Below are 24,861 nucleotides of genomic sequence, written 5' to 3'. Positions count from 1 at the left end.
AAATGTATTCTCCAAGGATTTTGTGGTCGTTTCTCTAGACTTTTTTAATAGACGTTTTATAGTATGTTTTTAATTTCGCCTGCTGTTTTTCCTCTTCTTTATTTTCCAACTTCAGAGTTTTAGTACAGTTTATCATCTCCCTCACTGAGGCTTTGGAGCTCTGCCTCTCACCTCTGCTCCTCTCTCACAGACAAAGCACAGCATCGTCCCTCGTCGCCTCGTCGCTCTCCTTCCCCTATTCCCTCGGTGAGACCCGGAGCCCCTCGCTGCAACCATGGTGGTGATGAAGATGAAGTTCCCCTTTGAGAAAAGGGTGAAGCTGGCCCAGGGACTGTGGCTCCTCTCCTGGAGTGCCACAGTGGCCGGGGCCATGACCTTCACCCTGGGGTGCCTACTGAAGACGGAGCTCCGCAGACGGTCAGAGGTACTTATTGAAATTTTAATTCCAGGACTTTGAAGCTTCGTTCATAAATCCAAAGTTTAGCTATTATTAATTTTAAAGTGCTATGATTATAAAATTGTGTAATTGTAATTGAGCCGCGTTTCTTGGTGGAATAGAGACTTTACAGTACATTGGAGTTTGTGGACGTACTATATTCATACTTGTTCAAAAAAACAGATAACACATGAGAATGTTATGATTCTAAACTGGTAATTGTGCATCAAATATCTACATTTCAGAAAGGGCCAATCCAGCTCTCCTTCAAAATGTCAAACTTCTAAAAACAAAATTTGAAAATGGAATTGAATATCTTGAGAAGATGAAGAAATGTCAATGTAGACTGGAAACAACTGTGACCCACTTTAGCTCTTGAGTCATCATTTAATAAAACCAGGCTCTGTCAGTCTTAATCATCCTAATCCACTGTTCTGAAGACTGGCATTATACCTTTTGAGTATAATCAATACTATGATTAAACTTATGTTGAAGTATATCAATATTATATTGGAATAGTTTGCGTATTTTTATTGTTTTCAGCCTCCAATGACATAATCTTCACAGCTTTCATTGTATTTTGCAAGGTTTCTAGTGTTTGTAAAAATAACAAATATTATATAATTTCAGTGATTAAAAATGAATGTGATCCTAACTGTCTGTTTATGCGATTGTTTGTCACTTTCCTCAACAACTCTCATGATGTAAACCACATATTTATTTCTCAACAGAGTACTTAAGAATGACTGTAATACTAATAAATAAAATGCAAAGCATCATACAGTATTATATTATATGCATTGTGTGTGTTTAGGACTTCTACCATATCCATTAAAAAAAACAAAAAAAAAAAACATTTGAAACTATTGTATCCTAATATTCATCCCAAAAAATGAAAATATCAGAGATCAATGAAAGAATTTTTCTTTTTGATTTTCCATCTAAAACAAATGTAACTTTCAGTACATTAATTACATTACTATGTGACTTTATTACAGGTAATGGAGAATGGAGACATCCATGTTGTGCCCAACACCCTGATGATAGTTGGTCTGGCCTCCTTGGGGATCAACTACTTTGCTTCAAAGATCTGTCAAGATGCCCTGGAGGCCGGGCGATTCCCTCGCTGGAAGAACTTCTTGAAGCCCTACTTCGCCATCTCCTGTTTCTTCACTGTCCTCATGCTGCTAGCTGTCATCATGAGCTACGCAATGAAGGGCAGCCTGGAGTCTTCCCTGAAGGGCGGCCTGAAGAACGGCATCCGATTCTACAAGGACACAGACACCCCGGGCCGCTGCTTCCAGAAGCAGACCATCGATCGGCTGCAGCTTGAGTTTAAGTGTTGTGGAAACAGTGACTACAGGGACTGGTTCGAGGTCCAGTGGATCAGCAACCGCTACCTGGATTTCAGCTCTAAGGAAGTCAAAGAGTAAGTGGTGGAAAATAGTTGGGAGAGATTTTGAATATGAAAAATCGACAGGGACATAACAATACTGTGTTTACTGGTGAAAACATCTCTTATCTGACACATGTTTCCTTTGGTTACTTAGCCGCATCAAGAGCAACGTGGATGGCCGTTACTTGGTAGACGGTGTCCCGTTCAGCTGTTGCAACCCCAGCTCTCCACGGCCGTGCATCCAGTATCAGCTCACCAACGACTCGGCTCACTACAACTATGAATACCAGACGGAGGAGCTCAACATCTACCTCCGAGGCTGCAGAGAGGCCCTGGTCAACTACTATATGGGTCTGATGAACACCATCGGGGCTGGAGTGCTGTCAGTCTTAGTCTTACAGGTAGAGCATGAGAACAATTAAAGTGGCCCCACAGTGACTCCATGCAAGATTGGTGGTGCTTAGGGGCCAGGAAATGTATCCTTTATGGATTGATACAGCTGCGAAGAAGTTATAGATATAGATAGCATAGATATTGTGGATCCAGCTCAACATCTCACATTTCTCCACCTTCCTCCTCCCCAGGCTTCTGTACTGGTGAGCTTGCGGTTCCTGCAGACCGCCATGGAGGCCGTGGAAGGGAAGGAAAACACAGAGATTGAGACCGAAGGCTACCTGCTGGAGAAAAGCGTGAAAGACACCTTCATGGAGTTCATAAACCCTGTGCTGAAGTTCTTCATGCTCACAAACCAGGTGGAAGAGGGCACTACTGCAGCAGGGGAGACCCCCGCGGCCACGGCCTAAACCACACATGACGCACACACACACATGTAAATAATTTTTACACAGAGAGGGCGATCAACGATTTAGGTCTAGTATTTTTTTATTATCAGATGATCATCACTGGTAAACATTTACTATCTCACTATACTTGCCCATTCATATTTCCCACTCTGTATTTTACCAGAGAAGAGCCACCCACAGAAGTTAGTGTAAACCCATGATTTCTTCTGCTCCTTTAAATGAATAAATCACTGACCACATTCTCTATCTTTTATTATTTCTCATTTTTTATAATAATAATAAATTTTATTGTTACATTTGTTTTACAAATACACAACATCACATCACTGGTTTATTGTCATGCATTGCTAATTTCACTACTACAATGCTTTTCTATGTATAATCAATTCAAATATAATGAATAAAGCAATCATCGGCCGATCAAACAATCAGTGGGTAATTATTAATTCATGAGGAAAAGTACAAAGATGACTTTTGGTTCTACAAAAACAAGGGTGTAAGAATGCATTGTAGAGAGACGTGAGACACAATTCCCTGCAGTGCAACAGGATAATGACATATAATGATAGTTTACCTTTTTAAAGTTTGAAGATACCGATTAGCTGATGCAATGGAGTAACTTGTTTCAACTCTTTTCTATTGTAAATAAAATGCATGCATATGATATTCCACATGTCACTCTCCATAACCGGGGCTCTAAGGTGCAACTTTCTCCTTGCTTGTGAAAAGAATAGGATTAAGAGGATTGGTGTATCAGTGTCGATAATGCGATGAAAGCCATCAACTGTGTCCTCTGTTCTCTCACCTTTGTTAAAGCTGTTAATCCTGTTTATTAATAGGCCACTCAGCCTGCTGCCATGGCAGGTATACCCCTGTGTCAGGTGGATGTAAGATTCAGGTGCAGGCTGTTTCTGAGGCTTTTTTCATTAAGACAACTGATTTTGCCACACAAAAGAAAAGAAACTGAACTCCATTTATCACTTTTCTCCTTACTTTTACCCCCCAGTGGTTAATTAGGCGTAATTATAAAATAATTCTGCAGTCTCTTTATTTCCAGAAAAAATCAATTGTTCCTTCTCCGGAATCTATTTGTTATATCTACCCATGGGAAAAGCTTTATTAAAGCCCTCTTAAAATCATGACTGGGTGCTGAGTGATTTTTTTTAACTCACATATTTGGGTGTAGAATCAACAATAAAGCTGGATAAGGATTCCCATGTATTCTTATTGCAAAAGAGCTGGGCTGTATATTTGACTGAGCAAACGTAATTATCAGTGCAATTATTATTGCTGTTATACGCGCCTTAATTATCAAAGCTCTCTGTCTTTCTGTATGTGGAAATCCTATTTCATGAATTGTTCATCTTAACAGCTTCACACTTTGCTGGTGTATTGTTTAGAGCCCAAAGAATGGCAGTGTTGAATTTCATGCGATTTGGACATGCTATACGATCAATATTAAGAAAGTTTGAATAAACAGGTGAACAGCCCTTTGTGCAGCAGCAGTGGTGGTGCTGCCTCAGGGTCCTGCAGCAGGTCTTCACTAGCTAATTACATCAGGAGACTTTTACAGATTCAGAAAGAAAGCTGCAACCAGCATCACCACAGGTCAAGTATACAGTCCATTCCAAACAGGCAGGTTTACTACAGGCACTGCACCAGCCATCCTCACCACTAGATGTTCAATATTACCATTCCATCACATATTTGTGCTTATGCTGTATATTGAATTGTGTACGTTATCCATCATCCTTGTTTGATAGTGATGTGTCAAACATATTGTGGCAGGTTACAAACCTGGTACACTACATCAGTGCAATAACACAAATGAAGCAACATCAGACATATTATATATTCTACATTATTATACGTGCCAGAACAATGCAAAAGTTATTAGCTTTGTGAACGTCACTGTTCAGTTTTTGCTGACTGTCCCAGAGGTGTTGATAAATAGTATTTTTATGCATTTTGTGTCTATGCAACATATCTCAATATAAATATTATATCTTGTACAGTAAAGTCTATGCAGCAGATAAACCAATTCATCTTTAGATAAATATGATATATCTATAATATTGTATATATAGTAAAGTCTATGCAGCAGATAGACACATTAAGCTAGATATAATATATATATATATAGTATTTTATATACAGTAAAGTCTATGCAGCAGAGAAACCGATTAAACTTTATATTAGTATTATATAAAGTATTTTATACAAAGTAAATTCTGTGAAGCAGATGAACACACTAATCTACTGCCTGCGTGGGAAGACGTTCTGATCACGTGGTGCAACGTCAGCGCGCTCTCCGGACCTCTCGACTGATTGTCGGGGATCGAATCTTTTCGAACCGGTTCCGTGTAAAGTCGTTCACAAGTTGACACGTTGTCATTGAACGTGTATTTGAAACCCACCATCGACACCCTCGCTCTTGGATCAGTTTACAGCCGCTTCCCTCCACGAGCCCCTCAGTATTGGAGGAGTTCTCAACCCTCCACGGTGACTGTCACACCCAGTGAAGAGCCGCTCACAACAACAGACTCGTTCGTGCGTCGCCCGCTCAGCTGCCCGGAAAGCTAGTTGCAGACAGCTGGCTAACGGGGAGGTCCCAGTCAGTGGCTAATGTCTGGAGCTACACTGGGGACACTACTGGTTGGACCGTATCCAGGATAAGCAGCCGCGAGTGGAGGGAAATTGACGGGAAGTGGCAGGTAGGTGGACGGACGACAGAGACATTTGTCCCATTACCCGCTCACAACAGTGTGTGTGTCAGCCCGGTGGGTGAAGTACCCAAAGTTAGCTCACTCGGGGGACTTATCAGCGTTTGACTGAAATGTTTCACCAGGTCTGAAAGTAGCGAAGTAAAGTCATCGCGTCAATAGCTAGCACGGCCGCTTCCCCTGCCCTAAAGCTAACTTAGCTAGTGCTAACAAAGTGAAGTTAGCATCCAGACACAGAGTATCTCAGCCATTGTTTGGACTTGTGCAGGACAAGCCAGTTAAATGAGAGCAGCTCGGGCCTCATGCTGCTGGTGCCATCCCTCTGTGTGTTCACCACCATCCAGGCTGTAATGTCGATGCTCGCATGACATAAAACCACAGTGACGTGTTTGGGCCAAACGATCGCACCAGTTCAACAGGGTGAGGTCAACAGTGGTCGACTGGGATGTTCTGATTGCCCTGGTTGTTTTTCCAGTCACATGGTGGCTCTGGTGCAGAGTGACACCTAAATTAGCCTGATTACTTGTTGACTGAATCAGGACCAAAGGAAATGGATGAAGTCGGTTATGCCAGTGAAAAACACCAACCCTTCATGCTGCTGATACCTTTCTAGTCTTCTCGGGGGCAAGGGTCTTTTGAAAGTATATGACATTAACGCAAAAGTATTGTATATAACCATGTTAGTATGAGGCTTGTTAGCACATACATCTTATTGGCTGGACACTGCTCGGCCAGCTTCACAGTTCACACAGATAACTTGGATTTGAAGAGATCAGGTCCATCCATCTTCTGTAATGTGTATCTTCTTGAGGATTGTGTGGGGGGAGCTGGAGCCGATCCCAGCTGAAAATGGGCGAGAGGCGGAGAACTACACCCTGGAAAGGTCACCAGTGTATAAACCAACAGAGATAAACAACCGTTCACTGTCACATACACAACTACAATGAATTTAGATTCTCCCATTCATTTAGCCCAATCTGCATGTCCTTGGACTGTGGGAGGAACCTGGAGAGATCCCACACAGACACGAGGCGAAAACAAACTCTACACAGAAAGCCTCCGGCCGATCTGAGATTCAAACCGTCGAACTGTAGACATCCTGAAGTTTTGTGTTGTATCTCAAGCAGTTATATAGAAGCTGTTGTAATTTGTTATTGTGTTGTGACAGATTATGAATTTCCTCATTGTGTCTCAGAATAGAGATGGAAGGGGATGACTGCAGCTTTCCTCCAGATTCATCAGATGATCACTCGCAAAGAGGAAGTGTTGCTTCTTCTGCAACACTTTCCCGGGGTACGGTGGAGCAAATAATATATAACAATCACCTCTTTGTCTTGTTCTAACATGGAGAACTTTCATTTACTTTACTTATTTTTTGTTTAATTTGATGTATTTGTGATTGTTCACACAGCTCAAGATGTGCTCGTATACCTGTTTGGGGACAGTGCAGTGCACCTAACTGTAGAAGGGCTTGGCAGTGTCACTGTGACGGAGCTGGGCCGAAGTGTTCATGAGGCTCTCAATGTTCCTGAAGCTGCACATGATGCTTTTGCCTTCTGGTTATGTTCTCCATTGCTCGGTAAGACCTTTACCACCCAGACACTCTATTGCTTCAACCCTTCTTCTGATCAAATTATATGCACTGATGTTTTAAAAATGTTGATATTTATATGGATGTTTGTTACAAAATGTGACATGATTTAAGAATTTTTTGGCAGAATGTCAGGAGGAATATGCCTCTGCTTGCCTGGGCCTAAATGACAGAGACTTGATTAACTGTGGGTTCCAAAATTCTCTGACCACTCTCCGAGAATGGAAAGTGGTATAAATATCACACTAGAGTCAGAGCAGGGAAACATGCATACAGTATCTGTGTATCACATTTGATCTCTTCCATACTCTTAAGAACTGCAGTTAAAGGTGAGACATCAACCATACAAGCTGTGTCGGCAGTGGCAAGACCTGCTGTATCGCTTCACTGAGGCCTCAGGGGAAGACATTTCACAAGGTGAGAGATAGTCAGCATGTTGCTCTGTTTAATGCACTAACCTTTAATGTTTTCTCAAATCAAAACATGACTGATGTTGTTAAATCATATCTTTTAATTCTGGAAGGGTGCGCAGAAGCTTTAGAAATTTATGGTAGACACTTGCAACCATTTTTGACAATTACTTAATCGAGGAAATAAAAGCTGATTAACTGTAAATTAAATGAATCATTAGAAATCTATGATTACATGTGTAGCAGTCAAATTCATACACAAATGCTTTATTAGATATGCAACAAATGTTCAATGCATTATAATGTATGATCACACATATCAATTGTCGGAGTTTGATTACTATGTTACAATAGGTCATGCAGTAAACTCTATAGTATTGATCAAGAAAAAATGAAGTCTATTTGATGAATGAGGTCAAGAATACAACTTTATGGCAAATTAAATGGAACAAGACTGAATTTAAGTTTTATTTTTTACAAACTGAAAATCTTGTTTAGTGCACTGTCAATTTGTCACCCACAGTGGACTTTTGGGGATGTGAAAGTCTGTTGTTGTTTCTCATTACTCTGCTAGACAAAGCGGATCAGACCACCACTGTGTGTGCTTTTTGTCCAGTGTTACCAAAGAACTGGTGACAAAGTGACAGCTTAGCACTAATCAAACAAAAAAGAGAACACAAATGCGTTGCATAATCATTTAAATGCTGTTATGTGTTTTTGTGGAGTAGGTAGGAACACCACCCACACACAGTGTAGAACTGTGAGCCAGTGCAGAGTGGGCTGGAGGGGGCTTGAGAACTAGATTTGATGTTGGTCCCACATCTACTGCAGTGTCCCCATACCTTCACTCCTCCACTCCGAGTGTTGAGAAAGAATTTCACACATGAGAATGATATGGAAACACACAGAACCATAATGCATCATTGTTCTCTGCTTTTCCTCAGATGAGCCGTATCTCCAATACAGACGGAATGTGTTTTATCCCAAATCTAAAGAGCTGCAGGTGCAACTAACTCCAATCCTCTGAAGAATATTGATCAACCTTAGATATGAGCAAATTATGTTTTCCATCACTTTCTACTAAAAGCATGTTTAGTCGGCTTTAATGAAGAAATTTGGTCATCGTCTGAGGGTCATTAGAGTGCAGGAATCATAATGGGTTTTCTTGTAAATTGTTATTACCATTTCATCAGCTTCAGAACGGTAAACATGTTTTTTTATGTTTTATAATAATCCTAATTCATTAGTACTCAACAAAACCCAAAGTAACAAAGTGCTCTAGATGAGGCAGCAAATTAAAATTAATTATTTGAAAATCAGACAAGATCATTAGAAGCAATTTCATTATTTAAGATACAAGAAACAAGTAAAGCTTATTTTCTTTTCAAAGATATTGGCCTCCCTCTAACTCTGAGCTTCTTGTCCTGATACCGTAACAGTTTGATAATGTTTTGTTATTGTGTCCCTCCTGAGCAGATTGATGATGAAGGAGTCTTGAAACTACTGTATGAAGAGGCCAGGAACAACATCCTCTCAGGTCGATACCCCTGTGATCCAGAGCACTGGATGAGTCTTGGAGCCTTGTCTCTTGCTATTGAAGAGGGAACTGGTCTAGACGGTCAACAGTTTACTGCTACTGTAAGGTGAGTCAGAAAGAGGGTTTAAAATGTATGACCATATTCTGAATTGTTTTCTGCAGATGGTCCCAGTGTTGACTTGTAGTTTTCTCTTAAACATATAGTTTTTTACCACTCTATGTAAGGCTACAGCCTAGAGATGATGCGTAGTTCACAGTAGCTTAGCTTCGAAAAAAGACTGAAATAAGGGTGTTAGTCCAAACGTAACAAAATGTATGTACCAGCACCTCAAAGCTTGCCAGATTTATCCAGATTTAACATGTTTGTGATCTTTGTCTCCATAATTTGCTTATTTGAACACTATTTTATAATTTGAAGACATTGTAAAAAGAACAAACCAAAATCCTGTCCCTTAACTGAAGGATAAAAGGCAGTTGGTTGATTTCACAGCTTTGAGTACTTCAGCGCAATCAACAACAAATTGTTGCAATTTGAGGAAAATTCATCAAATTGCAAAAAATTACACCTATGATGAATATCAAGAGGTCAACCGTTCTGATTGGAGTGGGATGATCATTGTTTCTTGTTTTTCTTGAAAGCCTTTTGAGACTTGTTTCAGAATTACTCAGAAAGTACTTGACAAGTCTCAAAGTGCTATTCATATAATAGAGAAGTTTTAAAGTAGTGTAGTCACTGTTCTTATTTTAAGTACTTGCAACACACGTCACAGACTGCCGGCTGTTAGTAACAGATAAGTGAACAAATATATTTGAGGAAGTCTCTTGTGTGTTTGCAAGATTTTAACATCAAACCTCGTAGTTTGTGTCAGTGGTGTTTATTTGTGAAGGAACATTAGTGCTTTATCCTAAAGGCCAAAGATTATGTTATTTACACATACTGTCATTTGAATATGTAAATCGATCATATTTAAATAGTGGACATGAGAGAAAATACTACTGCGTTACAATTACTGCTTGTAGATTTCACACATGGAGTTATTTTCAGAGCCTCTCTAGGTAGTCATTATTTGATGTATTTATTGCGCCGAAGAACAGAAACTGTTCCACTTTAGGAAATTCATACGTCAGCATGTGAGTGGTAGTAATTGAGGAGAGCAGTTTACTTTATTGTGAGACTTGCGTTTGGTTGTGAGCCTCCTCTTTAAACACAAAAAAATGAACATTTAAGTGACATGAGCATAAAATTAAAACACGCATGTATTTTATGTTTATTAATTAATATATGTGAACATGGTGATTCAGGAGAGGAAAGAGTCTGTAGCATTTATAGATTTGCGATGCTTGTTAAAGACTAAACCAGACAATTAAAGGAGAAATGTATTGGAATGCAGAGTCACCCTGGCACAAGACTGGTGCATTGAATGTAGTAGGTTGTTTCTACATCCTGTTTATCATAAGGATGTGACAGAAGCAAATCACAACATGGCATTAAGCAGGAAGTGTAAGCAAATTAATTATTGATTGAATATAATATTGAGACATGATTTCCTCAGCACTAAATTTGTAATAATAAACTCCACTTTCACAGAGAGAAGAAGCTGACCTCTTATGTGCCTGCACATGTCACCTTGGGGAGCGGTGGTTTACTCTCCACTCTGAGAGGGAAGTCGAGTCGTCTTGCAGGGCTGGAGCAGAAACTGCTGGAGGAGTACCGAAAGATCCACACATCTGCTGCAATCCCTCCGGAGCCCACACAGCTCCTACACCAGTACCTCAACACGTGTCACACACTGCCTTATTATGGGTAAGAGCTTTTGTAATGAGCCATTGATTCTCTGTCTGCGGGTTTTAAAACTCAAAAGACAATGATAAATAATTGCTCATTTTTCAATCTGCACAAACAGGTGTGGTTTCTTCTTTGGTGAGATTGACAAACCAGGGCAAGGGATCCTCCAAAGGGGAAAACGCAAAGCTGTCAATGTTGGGATTTGCCTGGAGGGGGTCTATGTGATGGATGTCAAAGAGAAGGTGAGCACTGAAGTTTTCTTTGTGAACAGCTCTGTAAAACATCGTGCATACTGCAGAAATGTGGAAAGCGTTTCTCATTTCTCCTCATGAAACCAATGCTGATAGTTCTCCTCGGACATGTTTTCTTGTAGCATGTTCTGCTCGGCCTGCGTTTCATCGAGCTCTCCTGGGACCACAGCTACCCCGAGGAGGAGGGGGACTCGCACATTCTGTGGCTGGAGTTTGATGGAGATGAAGATGGAACTCCAGTCAACAAACTGCTAAAGATCTACTCAAAACAAGTAAGACAGAGGTAGTGAAAGGAAATTCAGAAATTATCTGATATGATTAGACATAAAATGCTGTGAACATTTTATATCATGATTTATAGTGACCAAAATCCAGCTATTTTTGCAGTATGTTTTTTTTATGTGCTGATATAGAAACTAAGTAATTTCGCCAAGTTTTATATTTTACTAATATATTTATTCCTGTTATGCAAATTCAACTTACACCTTAAATAAGTTAATGTTGTGTAGAATCGAGCCCAAAAGTCGTTAGCTAAATGCAAGCAATTTGGCGCCACTGGATGCTAGCAGTTACAAGCTACGGCCAGAGCACTAGCAGCTCATGCTTCTACAGCACCAACCAAATCTCCTTTGTACTTAAAGGTTCAGTGTGTAGATTTTAGTTTCATCTAGTGGTGAAGCTGCATGTTGCAGCTGAATACCCCTCCCTCACCCACCCCTTCTAAACATGAGAGAGAACCTGTGTCAGCCTTAAGTTGTAATATAATAATGAAGAATAATAAAAAAATAACTATTCGTACAATTTTGAAAACATCACTAGGACTATTTTATATTCAATTTCTGCTAATAGATCCTTTTCACCTAAATCTTAGACACTGAACCTTAAAAGTATTTTAAGATTGAAACGGTACAACGAACTGGATTTTAACCACGTCGTACCATGAAACTGGAAACTGTTTCATCCCTATAAATTATTTTATTTAAAAACTGCACATTTATGTGTTTGAGTCGTGTTTTTGGGTCACACCCCTCCCCACCTGATGGACACATCCACCTTCTCTGCTGTATTTAGAACATCAATATTAGTCGTCTTGCTGCCGGGTAGGGTACTAGATGCAGTCCTCTTATGAGTACCTCACTTCAAATGTTTTCAACAAGTACAGAGAGTATGCAGCAATCTCTGGAGAGCGCCCTGCACCTGGTGTTTTTGAAACTTTGAGGATGAGGTGTAGCTGCTGAGCCCATTTGTTCTCGGAGAAGCATAACACTTGACATTGGGTTGAGACCAAAATAGCTATTTGCCGTACTTTTCTCTATATAATCCCTGGTCAATGAGTGTTAGGTTAAAAAAGACTGTCTCAGCCAACAGATGCTGAAGAGCTGTTACATAATGGCGGAGGCAGTCATAAATAATCACACTCTAATCCGAGGCTCACAATGTGACGTTTTATGCCTGTGGCTCACTAACAGACCGTCAAAAGGTCAAGTGCAGCTGGTTATTGCCTCTACCTCTTAGAATCAGACTTAATGATTTTTTTTTTTTTTGTCTGGAACCAGGCAGAGCTAATGAGCGGCTTCATCGAGTTCTGTCTGGAGCTGAAATCTGCGTCTGAGGGTGCAGCTGCAGTCGACATGGACGGCGAGGTGGGTCTGTCTCAGCAGCCAGCCGGACAAGATGGCAGCAACAAGAACGGACGTGGAGGGCGGCGTGGGGTGCTGCACAGGCAAAGCAGTGTTGTGTGCAGTCGGGTCCATTCGCTCAACACTATCAGTTATGTGGACAATGGTGAGTCTGATGATTGCATTTAGTAATCCTAACGTAATCTCTCTAACGTGAGCTACTTCTAAACCAGGACACTCTCCCTGTGGTAACTTCAGCTGGTGGAATTTTTCAATATTTGTCCCTCTTTGTCTTTCAGGAAAGGAAATCAAACGCTTGAAGCCAAAAAGAGCTGCGTCCTTCTTCACCCGACAGTCGTCTGCAGCCACATACTCCGCTGTGCAAGTGACAGAGAGTCTGGAGCAGGGTTAAACTCACTGATCTGCCCTGTACGTCCCAAAGACCAAACGTGAACATTTTACACTGAGATTTAAAGACAAGACTTGATACGCGCTCTAGACATCTAACCGATAATATATGAACATGCAGAGGACCAAGTGAGGGATTTAAGAGTGTGTGACAATATTTATCTTTGGACATTTCGTATATTAAGAGAGTACAGCAATGTGAAAAGCAAAAAAAATAGATCTATTAACAGCTATGCTTCTGAGGTAAAACTGAAGTGGCTATTCATGAGATGGCCTTACATAATAGAGCTATTCTCTGATCACTATATGAGGGACCTCCTTCATTAGTCTGGGACATGCCTTAGAGAAAACCTCAGATGATGACTGTATGATATCTTGTGACCTTTTCCACCTTTTGCAGTACTCTGGAGACGTTTTTACTGGTATTATTCAAACATGTTTAACCTCAAATGAGTATAACCACTGCGTTACCTCTTACTTTAACTCTTCTATGGGATTGAACATTGCAATACATCCCCTTATAACATTAAAGCATCCTCCTCAGAGCTGTATGAGTTGGCAAAAACTCTTTACGGTCAGCATGACAAACACTTTCAGGGGCCGATCCGAGGGCGTGTTCCCCACCACTCCGCTTCTTTAAACTGCCAGTGCCTTGTTCTCATGAAAGGATGAAACCACTTGTAAAAAGTGCTGGTAGAAACGTTTGGTGTCACAGATCACAAAAAGTCCACATGGGAGCACATTGGATTTGCTGTGGAAGTATCTTGTAAGTACACGTATTTGAGATTTTGACACAATTTGCTGAGACTTGCTGCTTGTTTTCTTGGAAAAAAAGAACAAGCTAAATGAATTTTCATTAGGAAAAGCAGAATTATGTGATGTTGTTCTAAACATGTAAAGTAACAGGATATTTCATATTACCGGATTGTACAAACCAAAATTGCATGTTCACAGTATCAAAGTGCTCATTGGAGAGCTAAAGTAAAACGATGGTACATGGTAACTATGGTACAACAAACTCAAAATCTTACAAATCTATGTACTATGTTAAAATAAAGAACGTATTACCTAGTGGAAGTGACACCCGTCTACCAGTCACGACTTGACTCACTTGCTTGGTCGGACCTGATAAGCAAAGTAAAACTTATGCAATGTCAAAGTTGTGCAACTTCTCTAATAAGAGAAGCTAAAATAAAAGAAAACCTTCCATTCAAACTGCAACTTCAATGTCTAAGTTTTGGTTATCCATCTAACCACTATCCCTGCAAACACAATTAGAATTGTGTTTGCAAAACGAAGGGTAATCTCATCTCATAAAGAACATTTAGTGCTTCAATTGGAATTAAAAATCTATTCTTGAGATATGTGGCTTTCATTGGACAGCGGCGGTCCTCTCTGTGCTCATGGTACAGACAAGCTTGCCGTTAAGATCTCCGTCTGTACACCAAACCATAGCCATCGAACATGCTGCAACAACAGTCTGCTACCTAAACACTCCAGAGGCAGATCACAGTCCCTCCAGGAGTACGCCTGAACTCCATCCCGACCCTGATTTGGGCAGTTTCTTTCTCTTCCGTACATTTAACAAACTGTGTCACCTCAGTAATGGACATTACAGGAGTTATACATCTTTATAACAATGCAATATGTCCTCATTTCAGATGTGGTGGCCTTGTGTCTTCTCCCTGATTCTCCTTAGCTTGCAAATTGCAGATTGTGCTTACGTCTCTATGCTTTTGACTTTTACATCCGATGACGTCGGTACCCTAACCGCAGCAGACCAATATAATTTTGCTCACGTACACTATGCATGTCACATTGTAGAATAGGCATTCCGAAAGACTACACATCATCATGTAATACTGCACTATTAATACTAATACACTGTTTTTAAAATCTTTTACATCTGCCGATTGTTTTGTATCGTTTGTTAGCTTTTATGAGCGAATATTTTTACTTTGTTTTTCATATACTGGTCACTGTTTGTACACTAGAATGAAGAAATAGGTCATTTCAAGCCTTATCTTTGAGCAGAAACATAAAGTGCCTTTTAGTTTGTACTTAGTTGGAATCTCAATAGCAGTGTTTTTGGTGCTTGGAATCCATTAATCATAATGTTGTTGTGGTTTAAAATAATTTGTGTTTGTAATATATTTCCCATATTTTCAAATAGACGATGCATTTCACATTTCCTAGCTGAGTGTATTGATATATTGGTTAACTACGCTGGGCTGCTGTTGAACAGTGAATGGTGGTTCCCTCATTAAAATATGTCTAGGTTTTTTTTCTTTCTTTTTGTTAATAAACAGATGCAAAGTGGCCGTTTCTCAGAATATCTGTGAGGATGTGTTTTTCTACTTCACTGCCTACACATAACACTACGCTCACACAGCGGGGGACTGGGTGCTGTATGTGACAACTTGTTCTGTGAATGCGGGGCACATCAGGGCCATGCCAGTTCACATTGGAGTCTGATACTTGCCACATTTGACAAGATAATATGAACAGCTACATACAAAAAGGAAATCTGAATTGACCACTAAGGCTTGCAGTGTGAATGAGTGCGAGTGTGTATGCTAGTTTCATTTGAATTAAATTGTATGATTTTATATTCGGCATCAATACTATAATGACTATAATGAGCGACCTAATTTGACAGACCTGTATAATTTGAACTAGATACATTTAATAAGGCTTTGAAAGTATTATAGTGTTTAATTTCATTGTAATATAATCTGCAGGGATGTAAGAGTTATATAACACTGTTGATTTACATGTGGACAGTTGTTTTGGGATTACCCCTGAGGAAATAGTTTTGACCTTAACTCTTAATTCAAATAATTTTAATATCCCTGACCTAAATCCCAAAGCTATATTCCACTGTTACTGTATTTTCCTGATGCTTCATAGACTTTTGACAGATTTTTAATAAAAGGAAAACTGTGCTCCCTGTAGATGGCGCCTGTTGCTCTTCAGCTTCTGTTTTCTTGTATTTCGAGTTTCAAATGTCTCCTCTTGATCACCCCTCTGTAAATATTTCAGAAATGTTTCTCCCTAAGTTAAACATTTGAGCATAAGACACTATTCAAAATTCACAAACATAATTGATTACAATTTATTGTTTTTACTGGTTAATTACATTCAGTTTGTTTTTAGTTACAAATGTACTATATGTATGAGATGTGTTTTTTTGCAATCAATGCATGTCAGTGGGGTGTTGTGAATGATGAATGGAAAAACGCAGCCCAGTTGATTATTAATGCAATACAGTTCAAATAAAATGTCAACTCAAATTACCATGTCTTTTTTTAACTCACTAGATGTTGATCCCCTCCATTATTAATTTGGAAGTATTCTCATCTCTTCCAATTTTCTTCAGTCGTTACTTCTTACTTCCACCCTTGAGGATACTTTCCATTAACGATAGATTATTCACTCATTCATTCATTTGTTTCTTATCTGTGCAGTAATGCAATGCATGCACATACACTAATATTCCCCATACTTCTTATTTCTTCTGCCATAAAGTTTGCTCCGCTACTCCTCCCTCAGCTTTTGTTGCAAATGCACAACACATACATCAAAACCTGCTGCTCGGTCGGGAATGGTTTGATCTCTCTATTCCGAGACTTTCGCAAAACGGTTCTCTCGTTAATTGCGAAAAACTGCGGGAAATGTTTTAATGGAAGTCAATGGTAGCCTTCGTCAAAGGAACGGGTGACAGTGTCAGTAGTCATATATCAAAGGAATTGTTGATGTATTAAACAGTTGCAATGGTGAAAGAACTGGCAGAGAGACCCATAAATATAGTATTTTCTCCATTAATAAGGATTACAAATTTACGACAAAAATTGATTCCGCAGTTGTAGTTCCCCTTCCCTCCGCCTGGAGAGAAGAACTACAACATTCCCCCACGTCAGCCAAGTGTAGTCACGTGACTGCCGGTGACGACGTATCACCGGATAGGGTACATACCCGGAAGTATATTTCTCCAGGCAGCCGATGGGGCTTCTGGAGAAATAAGCCGTTTTCTGACTTAATTATTCAGAAAGAACGTGTTAATATTAGGAGGAAGCTGAGCCACACGGGTCTGAGCTGCTTTTAGAAGAAGAAGAAGTGAGCAGTGTGCAGACGGTGGTTGTTAGCGGCCTCCTGTTTGCTGCTGCTGGACGCCTGTTTATCGTCGTATTGTTTGTGTTGTATTTGTCAGCTGGCCGCTGGAGCTCGCTATGGACGAAGTCACGGCGGCGGATTCGGAGGACGGTGGCCCCGACAGGAGGCGCAGGGTCCACGGCATGCTGAAGCTTTACTACGGCCTGAACCAGGAGGGAAAGGCTGATGATGAGATGGAGTCCCTGGATCCCTGCGACATCAACGGGCCTCATTTTGACCCCGAGCACTACCTGAACAAGGTGAGAGACCTCTGCTGTGTGAGGTTGCAGCTGCTGACGGTACCGGTGTTGTGTTAAACTGCACAGCACTGTCAACCCATTCAATGTTGTTAAACGAGATGAAGCCTGTTTTCTATAAGACTCCCACAGAGTCTCTGCTACAGATCAATGCACTACTCTATACCATTTGCTGTGTGTGGTGTGCTTCATTATGGAGTGCCGTATGAGTCCAAATTTAATAAATACATATGGCTATGAAATAAACCCCGAAATAAAATACATGCCAATAAATTCATAAATATAGCATGATTTAAATATATAACTAAATCCATTTACTTAGATAAATACAATTACTTAAAAATTATTGTTTTCAAAAGACTACATTGATTTATTTCATGGGAATTTTATTTCATTATGCCACATTTATTTCATTGGACTATTTATCTCAATTCTCACATGCAAATGCAGGGGGCATGCGCACACGCACAGGCGCCCCACTCACTCACTTGCTCAGAGAGAAACATGCAGTGAGACCAGAACTCGTTCACGGGAAGCAGCCGGTCACTGACTTTGTAGGAAAACAGTGAAAACACAGAGATCCGGAGTTTCTGTGTCCGCCTCCACGCTGCTCACTTGAACTAATAAACACTCATCACTAGGTATCAGCACCTGATCAGCACTTGAAGTCACTTAGTCCCATTTCACACCTGGGCCCTACCCCTTGTTTTAGAGGGTTATCTTGCCTCTTGAAACGGAGTCTCAGGGGGAAGTGGTTGAAATCTTCCCATAAGAATTGGGACAGCCCTTCAAGAAGCCGTTACATCATCAGTAGTCGATTGCGAAAATACGGGATTATGATGCCAAAAAAAGATCACTAGACAGTCACCTGATATTTAATCATTCCTTTCCCTAAATGTGTATTTTTCATCAAGATCCATTAATCAGTTCCTGGGAAATCACTGAAAATGTTGAAAAACATCCCATCTCACAATGTTAGAGAAAGCGATCCAAAAAACCATATCCTCGATCTGCCCGCTTATCTTCATCCATATTCTTCTATATGGAAACTACTGTCTGATGAAATCTACGATCAGACGGTCTCCTTTAATATGCCAGAAATTGGACGCTCATATGAGGATGTGGACAGTTGTGGTTCCAAAAGAAACAGAAAACTAAGAGTGAAAATTATTAGGTTTTTATTGCTTGACATGTCAAGGAACTGGCAAAAATTGAAATGGGATTTGCTCAAAGTATACCCATTTACTAATTCGACCCATCTTTCTTTAAAGCAGTTATAAGAATAATTGTTTAATGAAAAACAAAGATGTACTCAATAAAGTGTGTTGCTTTTCTTCTTTTTTATAAAATATGCATCTATTCTTTTTATGAGTGACTGTGACCGTTCCATGTCTCCTCTCCAAACGCAGCTCAGAAGAGAGTGCTCTCTTGCCGAGCTGATGGACCAGGAGACCTGCATGGTGAAGCAGATACGCTCTTTGGACAGTGACATGCAGACGTTGGTGTATGAAAACTACAACAAGTTTATATCTGCTACAGGTGAGTGAACATCTCACCTCAGCCTTTTTCACGCTACATGAGTTTCAGGGCGATTTGCAAGTCGCAGAGAAAAACCTCCGATCTGTGTTTCAAAGACTTGATAAAAAGGCTGACAGACACGTCCTTGTTTTGTTGCGAACTCCAATCAGATTTCCAATCGCCAGAGTTGTCGCCTTAGTTGGCGACAACTCTGGCCAACTCCCTCCAATCAGAGGGCAGGACAGGGTGCAGGTAGTGAAGGTTGATGTTGTGGTGAGGTGGCCTCTGATTGTTTTCACACTGCTCATATCTGTAATCAGGGAAAACATGCAATCACCATGTGTGTGAGGGACAGGGTAACAAACTCAGTGCAGTTAACATACTGCATCAGGTTCAGACACAAAAAACTAAATGCCTGTCGGGTTTGGTTCCTTATAACTGAAGCATTTCACCTGCTCTAGCTGCGTCTTCCACAGCAGGATGACTGAAGAGCAGCAGGATCACTTGGATTCACTGTGTCTCTTCTTGCATGTGTTTTCGGGATCAAACATAGTTTTAGAATGTTCTCATGGTGAAACATTGTGTAGTTTGTGAATCCCCGTCACCAGTAAGTCATGTAGTTTAAACTCACAACAACTGTAATTCTCCCAATCACAAGTCTCCCAAGCCCTAGTGATCTGACTACTGTGAAAGTTGTTTAGTGGGAACTTTGCTTTACCTTTGTTGTCAAGTTTGTTAAATTGTGAGAACCAAGATTGTTGAGCAACCCCTCCCTGTTTCCAGATACCATAAGAAAGATGAAAAATGACTTCAAAAAGATGGAAGATGAAATGGACTGTCTCTCTGCTAACATGGCAGCAATCACAGAGTTCAGTGCTTCTATCAGTGGTACCCTACAGGACCAGCACACACAGATTACAAAACTGTCAGGTGAGACCCATACTGGAGTTTTTTTTGTTTATTCACCTATGGGGCAGGGGGCTTCATCCTGGTTATTTTCAATTTTCTTTATCTTGGCACATATTTCTTTCTAGGGGTTCACACTCTGTTGAGGAAGCTGCAGTTTCTGTTTGAACTGCCGGCTCGACTGAACAAGTGTCTGGAGCTGCAGGCCTATGCTCAGGCAGTGAGCTCCCACCGCAGGGCCCGCTGTGTGCTGCATCAGTACAGCCACCTGCCCTCCTTCAAGGGGATTCAGGACGACTGTCACGCCATCATGGACAAGCTGGCGCAGGAGCTTCGACAGAAGTTCAGGTGGGAATTTCTTAATCTATGTTAATGTGAGTGATGCCGCTGTGAGGAAGCATGTATAATTTTTGCTGCTAGAAAAGGATGGGACTATTATGAGTGCATGCAGGTTTATGAATGCACAGAAATGTAGATTGTATTATATGAATTTATTATCTATTATATTAATTTAGTTCTTTTGGACTTTTGGCATAATTTTACTCAGATTTGATCACAAATAATATTTATATTTGTTCATAAGATCATATTTTTCTCTGAAAACGTTTCCATATGTGAACATGTGAGCAGCCTGTACTAAAACTACAATGGTACAGCTATTTTTGTTATCAACAGATTAAAAAATCCTCATTTCCTGATTCCTGTAGATCATATATTTCTTCCTGTTTATCTGTGCACATAGGGACGGTGGATCAAGCGCCAAAGATTTATCACAGTGTGTGGAGCTGCTGCTACAGCTGGACGAGCCAGCTGAGGAGCTCTGTGATAAATTCCTGAGCCATGCACGATCTCGACTCGAGTCGGACCTTCAGGGCCTGGAAGCAGAGATAAGACCATACTCCTCTCCCTCAGCTGTGAAAGATGCTCCAGTGCGCTGGTCCCCATCGACTGCAGTGGTCGGATCTCCAGATGATAAGTCACCTAAAACGAGAGCTCTATCTTCTCCCACCTCAAACACTGACATCCTGGAATTCATTGACCGAGGCTGCAATGAATTTGTCAGCAGCTTATGTTTGTTAATTACATCCTATCAAGAACTTTTTGTCAACCACGCTCAGACGGGAGAGCTAGCATCTAAAAATATCCCCCAGATGGCAAACGGCAAGCTGAGTGCCTTTGTGGATGACCTGGCAGCTCGGTATTTCTCACTTGTAGAGCGGAGGATACAAGAGGAGAAAGGGGTTGGAGATAACTCCCTCCTGGTCCGTGCACTTGACCGCTTCCACCGCAGACTTCAGGCCGTGTCCAAGCTGCTGCCGGGCTCTTCCGTGCCAAACAAGGGGACAGAGATTGTGATTCGGGCGGCGACGGAGCGAGTCAAGCAGTACCTCGCCGCCCTGCAGAGCTTCTACCTGGACAGCTTGACAGATGTGAGGCAGGCTTTGGCAACACCGCGTCTCTCTGTGGCTAGCGCTTCAGTGACTGGAGGCGGAGCTCATCATGGGGGGCCGGCATCTGGTAGAGATGCTCCAAACAGCCTGCCGGAGCTGCTCTCCTCCCTTTCAGCCTCCATTCTCAATCAGATTAAATCAGTGCTGGCATCAGTGCATCTCTTCACAGCTAAGGACATTGCGTTCTCCAACAAGCCTTACTTCAAGGTGAATGGTTTTGCTGTTTAACATATTACGCTTCGTCCCATATGAGATAAAACTCAAGTAGTAGCTAAGACTACCAATGAAAACAGGGATTGATAAAATGACTGAATCCTGGTATTGGGATGAATTAATGGTTTCATTTGTTCCATCCTGTACAATTTTAACCCTCTGTTTTGTGTTGTCTTCTCCGCGCAGGGTGAATTCTGTAGTCGTGGTGTACGTGAGAGCCTGGTGGTGAACTTTATAAAGTTTATTTGCCAGTCATCTCGCCAGTTCTGTGAGAGCGCAGGAGACAAAGGAGGTTCAACTCCCCCGGCCCTCCTGTTGCTGCTGTCTCGCCTCTGCTTGGACTACGAAACCTCGACCATCTCCTACATCCTCACGCTCACAGACGAACAGTTCCTCGTGCAGGCAAATGGAAACACTCGCTTTACAAATGCAGCATAAAATCTGTTTTATGCATTTTCAAAACAATTCTTCAAATGAAAGTAGCTCACTTCTAAAAAAAAATAACCTGTAGGTGTTTTGTACTTTCACAGCATCACAGTCCTGTAACACAGGTCACAACTTTATGTGGAGAGGCCAGGGAGGCAGCACAGAAGCTACTGAACCATTATGTCAAGGTCAGTTGTTACCAGTAATATTCACTGAGGGACAACACATCATATCAGTGCAGGAAAATACTCCAAATATTCCCACCCATGTGTGTATTGTGAATTGTCATTTGTTTGTTCAGGTTCAGGGCCTGATTATCTCCCAGATGCTAAGAAAGAGTGTTGAAACACGAGATTGGGTGAACACCATCGAGCCTAGAAATGTCCGCGCTGTGATGAAGAGAGTAGTGGAGGACACCACCTCAATTGACGTGCAGGTAAAACTGTGCATACTGAACAACATGTCTTCCAGTCCTGTCGTTATGCTCTCATCAGCATGCACAAGCAGGCTGTCTTACATCCCTTGTTTTGCTCTTTTGTAGGTCGGGCTTTTATACGAGGAAGGTGTGAGGAAGGCACACAGCAGCGACTCCAGCAAAAGGACTTTCTCTGTTTACAGCAACTCCAGGCAGCAAGCGCGCTATGCAGCCAGCTACACTCCAAGGTACATAAGCTACAAACAGACTGAGAAAGAGAGAAGTCCTCCAGCAGCTTTGGTCTGGTTTTGGTTATTCACAACACTCTCATATTAAGTACTAACAACATATCAAACTCTTTCTGATAGAATGATCAAATCCTGCAATTTTGCTGGTGTGTGTTCCACTGGCATGTGGCTAACATTGACTCGTAAGATGCATCATTTAAGTTGCAAGAAAGTGCGTGTAAGTCTGAGGCACAGCTTTGGAGCTCCTTCCAAAATCGGAGACCTAGATCATTTCATTCGGCCTGAATTGGTCATGTTTATACTTATTTATTCAGACAACTTTATTAATTTATGGCTATCGTGATGTGAAGAGGATTTCAGCAAATAAGAAATCAAGTATTTCAGAAAAGACTTACCCAACCTACCTTTTAAGTCCAAAGTCAGTTGTAGCTTCTTTCCTTTATCTTTGTGAATCACCATTTTCTTTCATGACTTGCGTTTACATGCTTCAAATTTATAGTACCTCCTTAATTTTCATTGCAGGCCCGAAAATTAATAGTGAGCAATCTCTTAACATAAGAGAAACTTAAATGGTTTGATTGTGATCTTACTTGAGTGATTTATCTTTTGTGCGCCTGCAGCGCTCCTATGGATACCAATCTGCTGAGCAACATCCACAAGCTGTTTTCTGAGAGGATCGACATCTTCAGTTCAGTGGAGTTCAACAAGGTGAGTGCAGATGTTTGTTATGCTGATGAATCTTATTCAATGCTGTTGAATCTTAACTTACCCTTCATCTGAAAACATCCCTCTTAACACGCCCCTCCACCCCCTCAGGTCTCTGTGATGACGGGAATCATCAAAATCAGTTTAAAGACGTTCCTAGAGTGCGTCCGCCTGCGCACGTTTGGCCGCTACGGGCTGCAGCAGATCCAGGTCGACTGCCACTACCTGCAGATGTACTTGTGGCGCTTTGTCTCCGACGAGAACCTGGTGCACTTCCTGCTGGATGAGATAGTGGGCAGCTCCGCTCACCGCTGCCTGGATCCCGCCCCGATGGAGCAGAGTGTGATCGAAGTCATCTGTGAACGAGGTTGAGGGTCAAAGCGCAGCTCAGCCAGAAAACTGTATTTAATTGAAATATTATATTTGCAATATAACAGAATGTTAAATTTATTGATCAGATTCATAAAATGGCTTTTTGGGAATCTGTTTTAAATTCTACTGTAGGTAATCATCTTGTGTTTGAGGCATATACACTGACACTGACTGACAGTTTGGGGCAAATCTACATTGCAATCCAGGCATGACAAGCTTCTAGTACATTGATAAAAGGGCCCATATTGTGTAAAATACATTTTCTGGGCTTTTACTATCCGTAATGACTTGAAGGGGGTCAGTAGGGACCCTCAAAGTACTAAAACAGTCACTCAACGGACTTTTTCACTCAGTCCATTCTAAGAAATGTTATCGAAAAGTCTAGTTTCGTACTTCCTCCCCCGTGTGATGTCATTCGGGATCGCACTCGTCTCTCAGCCCCACCCACCCACCCAGTCGGTACCATTCTAGCCTCTGAACCCACCACTCCAGCTCCCCAGCACCACACCATAACGCGACACTAAGCAGACCTGTTGCTGAGCTAGCAGCTTGTTAGCTACCACAGGCGAACCACAACAAACAGCTCTGCAGCGTGATCACTCAAGGTGCAGTCATCCAATCGGAGGGGCTCAAGAGGCAGGTGAAACCAGCCTGTTCTGTCTGCGGCTCCAGGGAGAGGCTCCAGGGAGAGGCAGAAGAGAGGACATGGAAATACACATTGCAGAAGTTTTTTTTTACTTTAAACCACTGATATATCATCTTAAGGGTACCAATACCTCAAATAGAATCCCAGAAAGGTGTAATATATGGGTCCTTTTAAATGTTAAAGTTGTCATTTAATAGACATTAAAGGGGAAGCCCATGTTCCCATTGAAGGAAATAGGAACAGTATATGAATGACAAAAAAAGTTGTGTCTGGTGGAAATGTTATGTATTAATATATTCTCCTCAGTGTCTTTTTGCTGAATAACTTGCAGTGTGCATGTCATCTGATTATGCCGTTTATGTCTTACACTAAAGCATCTACAGAAGACTCATGTTGCCTTCAGGCTGGTTCCATCTTTTCTGTTCATGTCTTACACAGACAAACACCTGGTTTAAAGTGTGTCCACAATAAACGTGTCTGAATGAGTCAAAGTGTGTGGTTCCTCTACAAGACTCAAAGTAAAAGAAAACAAAGTAAGGATATAGTAATAACATTTATAGTAAAAAACAACAACGATGTAATTCAGGTGTTT

The 24,861-nt window shown here is 41.2% G+C and overlaps 3 protein-coding genes across 4 annotated transcripts; all 3 read left to right on the top strand.

The window, feature by feature from the left end:
- The first annotated feature begins 274 nt into the window (after positions 1-274).
- Positions 275-2,635, top strand: LOC128456841 (peripherin-2-like). The gene is made up of 4 exons (XM_053441217.1): positions 275-424; positions 1,435-1,865; positions 1,987-2,233; positions 2,417-2,635. The coding sequence occupies exons 1-4, from the start codon at positions 275-277 to the stop codon at positions 2,633-2,635; spliced, it is 1,047 nt and encodes a 348-aa protein (XP_053297192.1).
- Positions 2,636-4,925: 2,290 nt separating this feature from the next.
- On the top strand, positions 4,926-15,293 carry frmd8 (FERM domain containing 8). Of its 2 annotated transcripts, none has more exons than XM_053441216.1 (11): positions 4,926-5,349; positions 6,559-6,651; positions 6,770-6,937; positions 7,265-7,366; positions 8,304-8,362; positions 8,836-9,002; positions 10,485-10,700; positions 10,801-10,924; positions 11,056-11,205; positions 12,490-12,718; positions 12,852-15,293. In XM_053441216.1, exons 2-11 carry the CDS (start codon positions 6,561-6,563, stop codon positions 12,962-12,964), a joined length of 1,419 nt encoding a protein of 472 aa, XP_053297191.1. In that variant the 5' UTR covers positions 4,926-5,349; positions 6,559-6,560; the 3' UTR covers positions 12,965-15,293. The 2 variants fall into 2 exon arrangements, with proteins under 2 accessions (XP_053297191.1, XP_053297190.1); XM_053441215.1 differs by having other exon boundaries at positions 6,554-6,651.
- A 1,634-nt stretch (positions 15,294-16,927) lies between these two features.
- On the top strand, positions 16,928-24,754 carry vps51 (VPS51 subunit of GARP complex). Its single transcript, XM_053442191.1, has 11 exons — positions 16,928-17,372; positions 18,779-18,908; positions 19,671-19,817; positions 19,922-20,141; positions 20,536-21,451; positions 21,644-21,859; positions 21,988-22,071; positions 22,185-22,319; positions 22,425-22,546; positions 23,167-23,254; positions 23,363-24,754. The coding sequence occupies exons 1-11, from the start codon at positions 17,190-17,192 to the stop codon at positions 23,621-23,623; spliced, it is 2,502 nt and encodes an 833-aa protein (XP_053298166.1). The 5' UTR covers positions 16,928-17,189; the 3' UTR covers positions 23,624-24,754.
- The last annotated feature ends 107 nt before the right edge of the window (positions 24,755-24,861 follow it).

This window comes from Pleuronectes platessa, chromosome 15, assembly GCF_947347685.1.
Source record: "Pleuronectes platessa chromosome 15, fPlePla1.1, whole genome shotgun sequence".
Lineage (NCBI taxonomy): Eukaryota > Metazoa > Chordata > Actinopteri > Pleuronectiformes > Pleuronectidae > Pleuronectes > Pleuronectes platessa.
The sequence above is the reverse complement of the archived record's forward strand: the minus strand, read 5'-3'. Positions and strand labels throughout refer to the sequence as shown.